This window comes from Galeopterus variegatus, unplaced genomic scaffold (genome assembly GCF_000696425.1).
Source record: "Galeopterus variegatus unplaced genomic scaffold, G_variegatus-3.0.2 Scaffold3687, whole genome shotgun sequence".
Classification (NCBI taxonomy): Eukaryota; Metazoa; Chordata; class Mammalia; order Dermoptera; family Cynocephalidae; genus Galeopterus; species Galeopterus variegatus.
In genome coordinates this window covers 196,523-211,300 of record NW_007729798.1, presented here as the reverse complement: position 1 = coordinate 211,300, position 14,778 = coordinate 196,523, and the positions used below count along the sequence as shown (strand labels likewise).

The 14,778-nt window shown below is 45.8% G+C and overlaps 2 protein-coding genes across 4 annotated transcripts in view; one reads left to right on the top strand and one right to left on the bottom strand.

Moving 5' to 3' along the window:
- The window catches only part of LOC103601336 (leucine-rich repeat-containing protein 59), a gene marked incomplete at its 5' end in the record, with an annotated part of 13,998 nt that extends 6,663 nt beyond the window's left edge, over window positions 1-7,335 (top strand). Inside the window, 3 exons of the mRNA XM_008585735.1 lie at window positions 451-523; window positions 3,041-3,214; window positions 5,371-7,335. Coding sequence (XP_008583957.1) covers window positions 451-523; window positions 3,041-3,214; window positions 5,371-5,618 — 495 coding nt within the window. The remainder of the gene's footprint in view (window positions 1-450; window positions 524-3,040; window positions 3,215-5,370) is intronic.
- The window catches only part of EME1 (essential meiotic structure-specific endonuclease 1), an 8,577-nt gene continuing 911 nt past the window's right edge, over window positions 7,113-14,778 (bottom strand). The window contains exons 2-9 of one of the 3 annotated variants that reach the window (XM_008585732.1): window positions 12,635-13,446; window positions 12,422-12,549; window positions 10,209-10,295; window positions 9,993-10,114; window positions 9,691-9,811; window positions 9,352-9,467; window positions 8,068-8,257; window positions 7,113-7,809 (exon numbers count right to left, since the gene is read on the bottom strand). In XM_008585732.1, the coding sequence (XP_008583954.1) occupies window positions 7,633-7,809; window positions 8,068-8,257; window positions 9,352-9,467; window positions 9,691-9,811; window positions 9,993-10,114; window positions 10,209-10,295; window positions 12,422-12,549; window positions 12,635-13,421 (1,728 nt within the window). In that variant the 5' untranslated portion in view covers window positions 13,422-13,446 and the 3' untranslated portion in view covers window positions 7,113-7,632. Of the gene's footprint in view, window positions 7,810-8,067; window positions 8,258-9,351; window positions 9,468-9,690; window positions 9,851-9,992; window positions 10,115-10,208; window positions 10,299-12,421; window positions 12,550-12,634; window positions 13,447-14,778 lie in introns of all 3 variants that reach the window. The other 2 variants (XM_008585731.1, XM_008585733.1) reach the window with 2 other exon arrangements.

Below are 14,778 nucleotides of genomic sequence, written 5' to 3'. Positions count from 1 at the left end.
TTTTTTTTTTTTTTTTTTTTTTTGTTTTTTTGTCTTTTTTCCGTGTCCGGCAACGGATCGCAACCCTCAGTGTTGCCCCCGTACCAGACCGGGGACCGGCAACGGGATTGCAACCCTCGGTGTTGCTCCCGCGCCTCGCTCAGCCAGTGAGCGGGAGCCGGTCTGTATGTGGGATCCGAACCCTCGGACGGGAGCGCCGCCGCGCTTCCCAAGCAGCGCACTATCCAGTGCGCCACTGGGCCGGCCCCGCATATGACTCTTTTCTAACGAAGGCTGGCGCAGTTACTTAGGATACAAAGATAGGATTAACTCTGTTAGTTCTGCATTGCCACAGGGGCCCGTGGTGATCTGGGATCCCGAAAATAGTTTATTTTTTGAGACTTCTCTGAGCAGCTGTGAGCAGTGAAAACTACAACTTTGAGTAGTTCACAGCCTTCCTCCCCTTTGCAGGTGTTACAGCACATGAAGGCTGTGCAGGCAGATCAGGAGCGCGAGAGGCAGCGGCGGCTGGAAGCAGAACGAGGTAGGTAGCCGTCCTTCTAGTCATCTTCTAGGTTCTTATCCCAGCCAGCTGCTGCTTTTGCTTCAGGAGCTGGAACTCAGGAGAGAAGAGCCATGAAGAACAGTAGGGGGAGAGGGGAACATTGTGGTGGCAGGTGGTATCATTTTTATATGATGAATCTCTTTCCACTCCTGGCTTCTCCACTGAGCTCCAGAATCACATTCAACTGCTTGTCTTTTGTCTCTGCGTGGAGGGTTAATAGGCATCTCAAGTTAAACGTGGCTAAAACATCCCTAATCCCTTTCAGCCCCTCCCAGTATTCTCCCATAATAGGAAATCACTGTCCCTGTAGTTATTCCAGCCCGAAATAGGAGAGATGTCCTTTCTTCTGTTATTTCCACATCCAGTCTGTCAGCAAGTTCTGTATGTGATTGTTTCTTCACCTCCAGTGCCTCCAGCCTGTACATTACCACAGTACCTCCTAACATGTCTCTGCAATTGTGCCATCTCCATAAGCCCATTCTCTACACAGCAGCCTGGGAGACCTTCTTAAAACAAGTCAATTATGCTGCTATTTGTTTAAAACCCTCTGATGGCATCTCATTGAACTTAGAATGAGATCCAAACTCAGTGACATGGTGAACAAAGCCACAGTGGCCCAAGCCTGCTTGCCTGCCTCTGGCCTTGTTCCACACACAGGGAAAACATGCCATTAACTTTAGCCACATGAGCCTCTGCTGTTGCTTGAACATACCAACTACAGTCTCATATTTGAGGCTGTACTTGGTTTCCTTTTCCCTCAATGTGTACATGGCTGGCTTCATATAATCCCTCCTGTCTCTGCTCAAATTTTATCTTAGGTTAGCCTTAGCCCTTTCAGAACCACCCAAACTAGAAACCTACCTGTCATTCTCCATCACATCTTGTTATTTTTCTTTCTTTTTTTTTTTTTTTTTTAAAAGATGACCGGTAAGGGGATCTCAACCCTTGGCTTGGTGTTGTCAGCACCACACTCAGCCAGTGAGCAAACCGGCCATCCCTATATAGGATCCGAACCTGTGGCCTTGGTGTTATCAGCACCGCACTCTACTGAGTGAGCCACGGGCCGGCCCATATTTTTCTTTTTTTTTTAATTACTGTATTTATCATTACACAATGTCATCTTTTTTGTGACCCTTTACCAGTTTCTCACTAACCTTTGTTATTTTCTTTATGCACATAACACTGTCTAATTTACTTTGTGTTCACTTGCTTATTGTCTGTTTCCCTCTCTAGAAAGTAAATGACTTAGGCACTAGAATCTGACCTGTCTTCTCCACTGCTGCATCTTGAGCACTTAGAACAATACCTGGCACGTAGTAGGTGCTCTCTTGACTGGCAGGCTAACTGATTTCCAAGTCCCTTTACTGGAAGATTACTCTGGTTGGAGAAGGGATGTGTACAGTACTGATTATAGGCAGTCCCTGAGATCAGAATGCCTGAGTTACAATTGTCCCTTATACAGGCATGGCCACTGTGGCAAGACATGCCTGCGTTTACTTTGACCCCTGCTGCTTTCACTTCTTGACAGTACATGTTCTCTAGAGGCTGGGTGTTGTGCACTTTTGGCGTTCTCAGCGCCCAGCTGGAACTTGGAACTTGCTTGTACATAGAAAAGTAGTGGAAAGCTACAGTAATTATAGTACTACTATTCAGCTACATTATGGCTGAAATAGGCTTTAAGCCCTAAAAGGACATTTAACCACCATGTGTGGCATTCTGGCTTTAGGGAAATGTATTTCAGACGTCCAAATAACTAATTTGGAAATGCATTTTTAGAACCCAATAATTTGGAAATTGCATACTGCATGTAAACGTACTTTAGCTGTTAAGTACATCGATCCTGAGCTGAAGTCTAGAGATAACTGACAAACTATTAGTCTCATCTTTTAAGAAAAACATTATCATTGTCTCTAACCCTAAACTTGAGTGCTCCTTTTCTCACCTGCCTTCCGTATGCCACGTGCGTTTCTGAAGCTTGGGAAGATAGGAGTCCCATAGAATCAACATGCCCATTGTTTCTTCTCTTCATATCTGTGTTCTAGAAGGCTTTCAATTGCTATGCCTTCTGAGTTAGTACTTAATCTAGAGAAGTACCAGATTTATCATCCATGCCTTTCTTTGGTCTCTTGTTATTTTACCCTAATCTCTTTGCTGCTTGTGGCTAGGAACTCCTTAAGAAGAATTCATTCAGCAAACTCTGAGAGCTTATTGTGTTTTAGGGAGGGCTTACTTCCTGGAGAGCAGAAAGATGCTGTTTCCTTTTAATATTTATGTGGCTTGGGGCCGGCCCGCGGCTCACTTGGGAGAGCGTGGTGCTGACAACACCAAATCAAGGGTTAAGATCCCCTTACCAGTCATCTTTTAAAGAAAAAAAAATGTGTGGCTGACCCGTGGCACAAGAGAAAAGGCAGCTGAATCCATATTTTTAATCACTTGGAAAGCAAACTGCTGGAGAGTTTGTGGGAAAGCAGTCCTGTTTGGTATATTTTGTTGTAGAGGCAGAGAAGAAGCGGGAGGCTAAGCAGCGAGCTAAGGAAGCTCAGGAGCGGGAAGTGCGGAAGCGGGAAAAGGCGGAAGAGAAGGAGCGTCGCAGAAAGGAGTATGATGCCCTCAAAGCAGCCAAGCGGGAACAAGAGAAGAAACCTAAGAAGGAAACAAATCAGGCCCCAAGTAAGTTTTCTCTCTGTTGCAAAGTTCCAGCTGAGGTGCAGAGGAGAGTCTCAGTTATGTTTTCAGGCATAGATTCATGAGTGAGTGAGCTTGCGAACCTTAAATAAACTGTAATCTGAGGACAGGGAGAGTAGCATGAGAGAGTTTGAAGGAGACTAGGCCCTGAGAGTTTGGTTATAGAGAGTGGGGGACATTCCTAAGGAGCTAGTGCCCACATCCTTCTGTGCAGATGTTTTGGTCAGATGTGTCTTACAGGATTCCCAGAACAGGGAGTCTCACTTTTTGTAGGGGCCAAGTTCTAAAATCACTGAGAAAGGTGAAGATTGCACACGGTCAAGTTACTCTTAAAAGGGTCCGGCCCATGGCTCACTCGGGAGAGTGCAGTGCTGATAACACCAAGGCCACGGGTTTGGATCCCATATAGGGATGGCTGGTTAGCTCACTGGCTGAGCGTGGTGCTGACAACACCAAGTCAAGGGTTAAGATCCCCTTACTGGTCATCTTTTTAAAAAAAAGGTTACTCTTAAAAGTACTCACATCATCCATGCAGTGTTCTTGGTTTGTTCTGAGTACATGGTGCAATCTCTCTATAAAGCCAGCACTGCTTGTGGTTTTCCCTGAGTCAAAACATCACTCTCTTTGATTGAACACCAGAAGTATCTTTTGGCCTGCATGCAGGGAGCCACGTTGCTTAGAAAACATATTTTAGTATTTTGTCTTAATATATCCAGTTGAATTTATGTAGTTTTGTGGCTCCATATACTAGGGAGGATCATATATCTTCTGGGTCAGAAGGGATCCCTGAAGGAGAGGTATCTTAGAGAGGAAGGAGCTATGGACAGAGGGTGGAGGCCTCTGTCCCTGTCTCTGCTCACTCTTGCCTTGACAAGTCACCTGATCTCACCACCTTTTTTTTTTTTTTTTTAAAAGATGACCGGTAAGGGGATCTCAACCCTTAGCTTGGTGTTGTCAGCACCACGCTCAGCCAGTGAGCTAACCAGCCATCCCTATATGGGATCCAAACCCGTGGCCTTGGTGTTATCAGCACTGCACTCTCCCGAGTGAGCCATGGGCCGGACCCTTTTAAGAGTAACTTGACCGTGTGCAATCTTCACCTTTCTCAGTGATTTTAGAACTTGGCCCCTACAAAAAGTGAGACTCCCTGTTCTGGGAATCCTGTAAGACACATCTGACCAAAACATCTGCACAGAAGGATGTGGGCACTAGCTACCAAGTCAAGGGTTAAGATCCCCTTACCGGTCATCTTTAAAAAAAAAAAAAAATTTTTTTGCCTAAAAATCTCAAAACCAATTTTTTCTTTTTTTCTCACTGCTGGCCAGTATAGGGATCCGAACTCTTGACCTTGGTTTTATAACACCACGTTCTAACCAACTGAGCTAACTGGCCAGCCCCCAATTTTTTCTATATTTATAAATGTAATATATGTTCACTACTGAGAATTTAGAAAAGATACATATATAATTGTCAGAAAATGGCAATCACCTGTAATCCCCCATTCCCAGCAATAATCACTGTTTACTTGAGCACTTAGAGCTATACCTGTAGTGCAGTGTAGTGCTAGTTGGTTAGCTCAGTTAGTTAGAGCGTGATGCTGATAACGCTAAGGTCCAGGATTCCATCCCTGTACAGCCAGCCACCAAAAAAAACCAACAACAATATGGTGTATTACCTTCCAGGCTTTCTTTTTATATACATATTGTATGATAATACTGACATAAATGATATTAATAGGTGTCGACCCTCTTTCCCCAGATGGGCAGCACTCTGTCCATGCTTGATGTCTCCTGATAAGCCCTGCCATGTTGAAGGACCTGGGTCCTCACCATGTTAACCAAGGAGAGCTTAGGACCCTGGGGACTGTGAGCTACTTGAGGCATGCAGAATGAGTTCCAGTTCTGAAAGCATTCCTTTGAGATCCAAGGGAGAAGTCATTTTTGTTTTAGTCTCTGGATAGCAAGCAAGTTTTTAAGAACTCAGATATTCTTAAAACATTTTTCTCTTCAAGTCCTGGGAGCTTCTGCTTAAGGAGGAGATGGAAGTGGATCTGCGTGAAAGAGACTAGCACACATTGATAGAAAGTGGGTCTTCTCAAACTGACTAAACTTATTTTGTTTACTGTGATTTTGTCCCTCCAGAATCTAAGTCTGGCTCCCGGCCCCGCAAGCCACCACCCCGGAAACATCCCCGGTCCTGGGCTGTGCTGAAGCTGCTGCTGCTTCTGCTGTTGCTGTGTGTGGCAGGTGGGCTGGTTGCTTGTCGGGTGACAGAGCTGCAGCAGCAGCCCTTCTGCACCAGCCTGAACACCATCTATGACAATGCAGTCCAGAGTCTGCGGCGCCATGAGATCCTCCAGTGGGTTCTCCAGACCGACTCTAAGCAGTGAGCTTGTCCTCAGCACCTGCTGCCTCCCAGCCTTGGAGCTTGGATTCCTATGGAATTGGGTTCTGCTGGACACAACCTCTTTTTAGCATCAGGCCTACCTGCCATCATCAAATGGCTGCCAATTGGTACTTGAGACCTCCTCTTTGTAGGACTTCTTTGTTCCTTAGGGTTCCCTGGTGGAATGAAGAGAAATGGGAGGTGGGGGATATATACCTGCATGCCTAATGGAATAGGCTTGGGGTTGGGGAGAGAGAAAACATAGCCTTTTCTAGTTATACAAAGCTGTGTAAAGGCAAGGCTTGTGTCTACTAAATGGTCAGCTGTCACTACATTTATACTTTTGTATGTCACAAACCCTCTTTCATTCCTCCCTGGGTAACCAGGGCAGATCAGGAGGCAGTATGTTTTGGGGATTAGGGGAACACCATACTCAGCAAATTCAGCCTAAATTGTGGGGAGGAGTGTACCTATTTTCTTAAGGACCTCAGACATTCAAGTATTTTAGTGACCATAACAAAATCTCCAGCTGTGAAAGGGACTTCGACCAAACAGTCCAATATAACACTTGCAGACAGAGAAACCGGGGTCTTCTGCGACTTGCCTATGGTCTCCCAGCTATTTTGAGGCAGAACTGGACTCCTATTCTGGTATTCTTTCTTTCCTTTACATCATTTTGCCTACTTTATAATGTCCTGAGAGAACAGATCCCACACTAGAATTGAATATGTTTTAGCCGAAGTATAGGATCTTTCACGGTAGACAGATTCATACTCACAAACAGAAATCTCATGCTATCAGGGTCTTGGACAGCTCCTGTGGAGTTCTGCCCCAGCTTATGTGGCTTCCATAAAATGGCAGCAGTCCAGGCTCCTTGCCTCAATTTTAGAGCATTAACTTGCTGATTGCCACTAAGCAAGGAGGTGGATCTCTGCAAAGCTACATTGTCTATGACAGCTCTGTTAGCACTTGGTGTGATTAAATACCTCAAAGGCAACCTGAAGACTCAGCTTCATAGACACAGGTTTAGAATTGATTCGAGACCTGTAATGAAGGGAATGAATGAGTGGAAATGAGTAGGAAGTGAAGGGAAGCAAGTTGCACCAGGGAGCTGAAAAGTGGCACATTAACTGATGACTAGCACAAAGAAGGGCAGCACTGTGATTCTTTTGTCTGCTAGATTGAGCATGTTCTTGCCTCGTTTGCTTCTTCTTTTCCCAACAGCTGGATGAAGGAATCAGAAATGACTGTTATGGTGCTCGTTCAAGCTCCTTGCCTCCCTGCAAGGAGCAAGAATCTGTCATAGTTCAGAGACAAGGAGGGCAAAGTCCAGCTTTTTGGCCCTGGTGGCCCATTTGGATAGGACTTCCACTCATGACTGTCCTGATACTGGAAGAAAGGACTTTCTCTCCCCACCCCAAGGATAGCTCTACTGCCTAGGTCCACATCTTACTCAAAATCACTACACATTCCTTTAGTCTTCCTCAAGCTCCAGAGCTGTTGGTACAAATGCTTTATTGAAACTAAACACATATTACATAAGATGAGAATAAGATAATACAGAAGTCAGCATAGTCATCACACCCTATTCCTTGGCTGGTCGAGGCAGTTCTGTGGCTGAGCCTAGTCAAGCCAACCCACAGGCGACAGTTCACTCATGTCTTTGAGATTTGATGCTAATTCTTTTGGATTTCTACAATTATTAAATACGTGTCTGAGTGGTTTGTCTTTGTTCCTTTGTGTTTAGACGGCTGGCTGGGACAGGGGTAGGGGTGGTTTGACCATGTCAGCTGAGTTTTGCTAGGAGAGAAACCAATGTTGGTGAAGGTAGATGCAGGTATCTCAGCTTTCTGCCCCAAGTTGACAGGGAGGGAGACTGTCACAGTGAAACCCAGGTAAGACTGGGCCTCACCCAGGCTTGTGCTCCAGGAGGCACTTCCAGTCTTTATTGCAGTCAGGCTCCGAGGTTGAGGAGGTGGAAATCGCCAGCTTTTCATCCTTGTCCCTGAGGGCTAGCATCAGTCAGTACTGTCTAAAGAGAGATGTGGCTGCAAAGTGGTCATCTGAAGATAGATACGCCTGGACAGCTCCGGTCCAATACGGCGGGAGGTGGATGTTACACCTTCCCCACGGCGCACCCGGATGTCTGCGAGCAAATTCTGGCGTTCTTGCTCCGAAAGACACTGCCGATAAGCCTGAAAGTGGTAAATGACCTCATTGTACTGTACCATCCACATTCATCCCTCTTCCATGAGCAAGGAGGGTGGTAAGATTGAGTTGGGGGATGAGAACCTGTCCTTCCTCCCTGGGTCAGTGTTGACTCTGACCTTAGCAGATCCACACTGCTGACCTGCCAGGCTTTCTTGGGCCCTCAACAATGCTGTCCATGGAAATCGTCTGGGGGACCCACTGAGGCCACAGGGTGCTGGGCAGCAACCCCTAGAGCAGCTTACCTGTACCAGGAGCTGTGGGGAGGGATAGGCATCCACAACAGCACTGGCCATTTCCAGGCTGACTCGGTTCAGCTGCTGAATCTGTCTCCTCCAGACCAATGCAAGTCCCCTGCCAGAGCGGTCCACCTTCACTCCTCCAGCCCAGTCACTCTCCAGACAGAAAGAAAAGCTAGTTTGATTTCGGAGGTTCCTGCAAACAGCACAGTTGGAGAACTGTTCATTACTCTCCCACAATTGTCTCCTCAACTGGAAGCTGAAAAACCCTCCCTCCACTGACCTCAGAAGAGGTGGGCACAACATTATGTCTGGCCCAATCTGAGTACCCACACTGATCCCAAACAATCCTGCAAACAGCACAGTTGGAGAACTGTTCATTACTCTCCCACAATTGTCTCCTCAACTGGGAGCTGAAAAACCCTCCCTCCACTGACCTCAGAAGAGGTGGGCACAACATTATGTCTGGCCCAATCTGAGTACCCACACTGATCCCAAACAGTGCCAACTGCTGATTCTTTTAAAAACTACATGTTGTCCTTTTTATTAGAAGAGAAGGTATCAGATTCTTTTTTATGTTGAGATGGGTTGTGTTGCCCGGGAAGCAGTGTGCACATGGGTAAGCACAAGGGACTGGATTATCAGAAAATCTGGAGTCTATTTCTGGTTCTTCTAACTTGCTAGGAGCTTAGACAAGTAGTTCCCTCAAATATAAAATAAGGGACTTTGGCTGAATTGTCTCTAAGGTCTTATATTAATTGTAAATTCTATGAATACTCTTTGAACTAAGATTAAAAATTGGCTGTATTAGGGCTTATGTTGTGATCTGACCTGTAATGAATCCTGGTAACTTGGCCTACAGGTAACCTAGTATCAATCTGCAGAACACATACTTACACATAAGCTAAAGGAAAATATTCTGGGGCGAGCCCGTGGCTCACTCGGGAGAGTGCGGTGCTGAAAACACCAAGGCCATGGGTTTGGATCCCATATAGGGATGGCCGGTTGGCTTACTGGCTGAGCCTGGTGCTGACAACACCAAGTCAAGGGTTAAGATCCCCTTACCGGTCATCTTTAAAAAAAAAAAAATAAAGGAAAATATTCTAAAGGGGACTGGGCTTGAGGGCTCTCCCCAAGAACCCCCAGCATAAGGTCAGCTCCTTTGCCTCAAGCTTGAGAGACAATGGACTGACTACAGAGTTTAGGGGGAAAGGACATTTTCCTTGGCTGCAGGAACTATTGTAAAGGACAAGGCCCAGCACAGAGGCTGAACTTGCTGGGTGCACTCACTTGAAGGGTGCCTCGGCCACAGCCTTTGTGAATGTGCACGCAAAGTCGGCCAGCTCTTTCCAGCTATGCACAATTCGAACCTGGGCTTCTGTGTGTAGCTGCAGGTCCACCAGTGCCTAGAAACCCAAAAGCAAGGGTGGAGAGACAGTCTAGTTGAAAGTCGTTCTCCGGTGTTCATTGAAGCCGCATCCCAGCCCTTTGGCTCCCTATTTGGCCTCTTCTCTCCTACTCAGTACCAAGGCAGAAAACTGTCCAGCAGGCATTATTCTCTATCAATAGCAAATCTGGTTAGATGACCGGTAAGCACCCAGCCTGACTCAGGCAACAAGAAGTTCTTACCTCTTCCATGTCTACCCTGGACACCATGGGCCCTGTGTTGGCCTCTGGTTGTCTCTGCTGCTTCTCCTTGGCATGTTTATTTGCCGCTCCATGTTTCCTTCTCCTTGGAGGATTCTGAGCACTAAAGCAGGGAAGGAAATCAAAGGACAGCAAATCCATGCTGAGCTCAGGCAGAAGAGGTACAAGAAAACTGGACATGACTACCCCCACAGGGCTTGTCAGGGATGCTATCTTGCAATGTAACCCATATCTGGCCCAAGACCTGCCCCTTTTAACAATAAGTCGCCAGGGCAAATCCAAACCTGAAGCATTTCTCCTGATCCACAATCACCAGTGACAGAGCTTTCCCTGCTGTCCTTGCTGTGATGTCAGTTACAAAGCCCTGAAGTATTTCCTTCCCTTTCTCAGTGCTGCCCAGACTTCCCTGCATGAAGGGGTAGAAAGTGCATTAATACTTGCTCCCTAATAAGAACTGGCTCTGTTCCATGCCTCGGCTCTAGCCCTCTCCCTCTGCTCACCTGCTTTATGCTGCAGATCATGGACACAAATGCCTCTACCAGGAGCAGCACCAGGACTGTCGGCTCCTCCACCCAGTCCTCTCCATCCTGCTAAGGGACCCAGAACACAGCACCAGGAGGGAGGTCAGCTGGTATAGAGCACCTGTTGAGAGTGGCCCAGGTCTCCTGGGTGAATGAACCCACCCCCACTCCTTGTGCATTATCCTTTTTCTTCTTGAATGAAGGTGTGGCAAGAAACAACCACCTATGATCCTGTCCCTCCCCAACCCTCAATTGATCAATCTTGGTGCACTGCATCTCCGAGATGGTGAAAAAGGAACACTAGCAAGCTGAAAGGGGCTGAGAAGTACCAATTTTTTCTATGCATTTTGGATGAGAGAATGGAGGGAAAGGAGACTCTTCCAAAGAATTTACTACAAATAAATTACTGGCTTTGACAGTAGACACTATGAACTGAGTGGCCCTTACAAACACATAGGTTTTGCGTGACAAAGATAAGAATCAGAAGGGAAACTTCAGTCTGTGAGAGCACCTCTTCTTTATCACAGCCAGGGCGTAAATCAAACAGAGCAAAGGCTACAAATCTTACAGCAATACAGTACTATGGAGTAATCAAAGAGCAAGACTCCTGCAGAAAGATTTCTGATTTGGTCTCTATAAGAAAAAGCAATACCCATAATACAGAAAAGTATACATGGGAGGTGCTCTGAGTTCTAGTTCCCAGCTGTGATCCTTAAGGCTTTTAACTTCTCTGGGCCCATTTCCCCACCTGTGATGTGGGCAGAATTCTTACCTTATACGATAACTGTGACTGAAACATAAGAGAAGGTGAAAGTGCCTTGAACGGAGGAACTGCTATATGAATATAAAGGTTTGCTCATACCTCCAGGATAAGGAGTGTGGGTAATTGTTCTAAATTACTGAAAAAGTTATGAGATACAGAAAAGAGAGGAAAAAAGTCTTAACTATAAGATTTTATAAATTTCATCTATAAAATCTTGAAAAGGACGCATGGAGTATTTTGGATTACCAGATAAGAGGAGTAATAGGGGGCTGGCTGGTTAGCTCACTTGGGAGAATGTGGTGCTGGTAACACCAAGGTCACGGGTTCATGTCCCGTTACCAGCCAGCTGCCAAAAGAAACCCCCCAAAACAGAGGAGTGATAGGTACAGGAACAGTAGTAACCTGGGGAGCCTGGGCAGGGAAAGAAACATTTACTGTGTACCTACTATGTGCTGGTGCTGGGTTATCTCATTTAATCCCCACAACAGTGGGCAATGAAGGGATGTAACAGTATCCTTATTTTATACATGCGGCAACTGAGGCACAAAGATATGTAGTAACTAGCCAGGGGTCATAGCAATAAAGCCATGAAGCTGAGATTCAGACACAAGCCCCCACATTCCCAAAGCCCAGTTAGAGAACAGACATCCTGTGCTGATGATCTTCTCTGCCTGAGGAGGTACCCTCTACAGACATCACAAAGTCTGCATGCCCTCTGGCTCCAGCTGGGTGTGACCAGTGGGAAACCCCAGTAAGGGACTGGAGAGAAGGAGGAGCACAAACTTGGGGTATTTCTTTCCCTGGCTCCCTCCCAGTGGGTCATTTAGGGTTTGCAGAGCTTTCCTCAAGGTGGCCCTCTATACATTTCTCTCTCCTTTTGGATTCTGATAACCACTCTTTCCCCTCATCCCCTCATCCCAACAGCTATGCTAGTGGTTCATAACCAGGGGCAATTTTTCTCCACAAAGGACATCTGGCAATATTTGGAGACATTTTTGATTGTTATAACTGGGAGGGGTGCTACTGGCATCTAGTGGGTAGAGGCTGGGGTTGCTGCTAAACACTCTACAAGGTATAGGATAGCCCTGCACAACAAAAAATGATCTGCTAAATGTCAACAGTACCGAGGCTGAAAAACCCTGAGTTATGTTGTCATTCCTCTGAGGTACTGTGCTGTCCCTTATAGTTTCCTCATACCCTGCCCATGCCTTGGAAAACAGTCCTTTTATTAAATGCTTCTCAAATTATCTTGAGTTTGCCATCTGTTTTCCTGTTGGGGCCTTGACTGGTATATTTCCTTAAAAGTAAAAGGAAAAGTAAAAAAGAAAAAGTTTTTAAAAAAACATAAAAATAAAGAAAAAATAAAATAAAAGCATATTTATCCTGTAACTCTAAAGGGGAGGAGAGGGAGGAGAGACGTCAGCCCTACCTCAGATGGCTCAGCCCTTCTCCTCCAAGTGATACTGCAAGGTACAGCCTGTGCCTCAATCACACAGTGGCACTCCATGGACTGCAATGCTCCGAGGAGCTGGCCCCCACCTTCCATCTGTAAAAGCACTGCAACAGATGGGAAAGGGACTGTCAGTGGGTGCTCCAGAAGGCAGATAACTTAGCACAGGGTGAAGACAGATGCTAGGAGGACCTGGATCCAGCACCACGACAATGTGCTTTAAGCATTCCTCTGGCCTCTGGCCTTTCAGCTTGTTACCCAGTGTTGCTTCCTTCTTTCTCTCCTGTTGTCTCAGGGTGTTTCCCTTCTGCCATGCTTGTCCCTGCTGCTGGCATCCCTGCGAGCCTCTTCCCCAAATCTTCTGACTATGCTTAGTTCTCTTCTGAGGTGGGTGGATGTCAGAATTTGTTTTGGTTACTGTCAAGCTGTTGCTCTGGACAGGGCAGATAGACTGGTAAGCTGGAAGCTGATGGCATGGATTGTCTAAGATAGAGTCCTTGTTATTTGATGCATTCCTCTGTAAGGTATCATGGAGGGGAACATCACGGATCTTTGAAAAGGGCTGTTTTTTCCAGTCAAATGATGCTTCTTCATTATTTTGATGATCCAAGACACTTTTAATTGGGGAGCTAGAGTCCCCAGGGCTCAGCTGCTTATGGGTCAGAAATTTACATGTAAGCCTTTCAGCCAGGGGAATAAATTCCTCTTCATCCTCACTTCCACTGCTTAGCACCCTGACTGGCTCTGTCTGTGTGACAGTTTCAGCGGTGTGTGGGACAGGAGGTGCATCTTTCAACCCTGGTGATGGAGGACAGGAGGCCTCAGAATATGAGGTGTCAACCACTACAATCTTCTCCTCCTGCTGAGGCTGGCTCCTCTTTGTTGAAGATGGTTCCTCCTTCAGAAAGGTAAATGTTGGCAACTCTTCAGAGTCACTCTCACTGGAATCCAGTGACAGCGATGACCTCTTTAGAGCCATCAATACATGCTATCAAATTAATTCCCTAAAAGGAAAAGAGCAATGAGACACAGACTATAGCATTCAATTCAGTCCACTAAATGTGTTTTATAACCAAGCTTTATGAAGGTAAATATGATATATAGAGAAACAAAGAAATAGGACACGGACGCAACACATTCAATCTGGAACTCAGAACAGTTACATTGCTAGTTTAACAGGAACCCTTCTCAAATCCTTTCTAGGTCAAGGTGAGGTATACACAAAGTAGAATTACTATTATACAATTTTAATGAGGGTAGTAACAAGACTCAACACTGCTTCCTTGTTGGTCTCTGAATTTGAAATAGAGATGCCAAAAATCATCCTTTTTTAAAAATCGAGATATAATTCACATACTATAATATTCATCCTATAACGTATACAGTTCAGCGGTAAACAGTTTATTCACAATTTTGTGTAACCATCACCACTAGCTAATTCCAGAGCATTTTCATCACCTCAAACAGAAATCCCATAACCATTAAGCAGTCATTGCCCATTTCCCCGCCTACCTCCAGCCCCTAGCAACCACGAATCTACTCTGTCTCTATGGATTTACCTATTCTTGATATTTCATATAAATGAAATCATACAACATGTGGCCTTTTGTGACTGGCCTCTTTCACTTAGCATAATGTTTTCAAGGTTCATCCCTACTGTAGCATGTATCAGTACTTCATTCCTTTTTATGGTAGAATAATATTCCATTGTATGGATACGCTACATTTTGTTTACCCATTCATCGCTTCATGGACCTTTGGTTTGCTTCCACTTTTTGGCTATTATGCATAACGCTGCTATGAACATTCATATATAAGTTTTTGTGTGGGCATGTTTTTAATTCTCTTGAGTATATATCTAGAAGTGGCATTGCTGGGTCGTGCGCAAGACTCATTCTTTAAACAACTAACACTGTGGGTGTGACCCTGGCTGAACCATGTAAACTTCCTGGACCTCAGTTTCTTTTATAGTAAAACAGGGATAACGATACCAATTTTATACGACTGTAAGAATTAAATTTAAAAAAATAATGCAGGGCCGAGCCCGTGGCGCACTCGGGAGGGTGCGGCGCTGGGAGCGCACTCCCGCCACGGGTTCGGATCCTATATAGGGATGACCGGTGCGCTCACTGGCTGAGCGCGGTGCGGCCGGTCTCAAAAAAAGACAATTAAGGGCCGGCCCTGTGGCTCACTCGGGAGAGTGCGGTGCTGATAACACCAAGGCCAAGGGTTCGGATCCCACATAGGGATGGCCGGTTGGCTCACTGGGTGAGCGTGGTGCTGACAACACCAAGTCAAGGGTTAAGATCCCCTTACCGGTCATCTTTTTTAAAAAA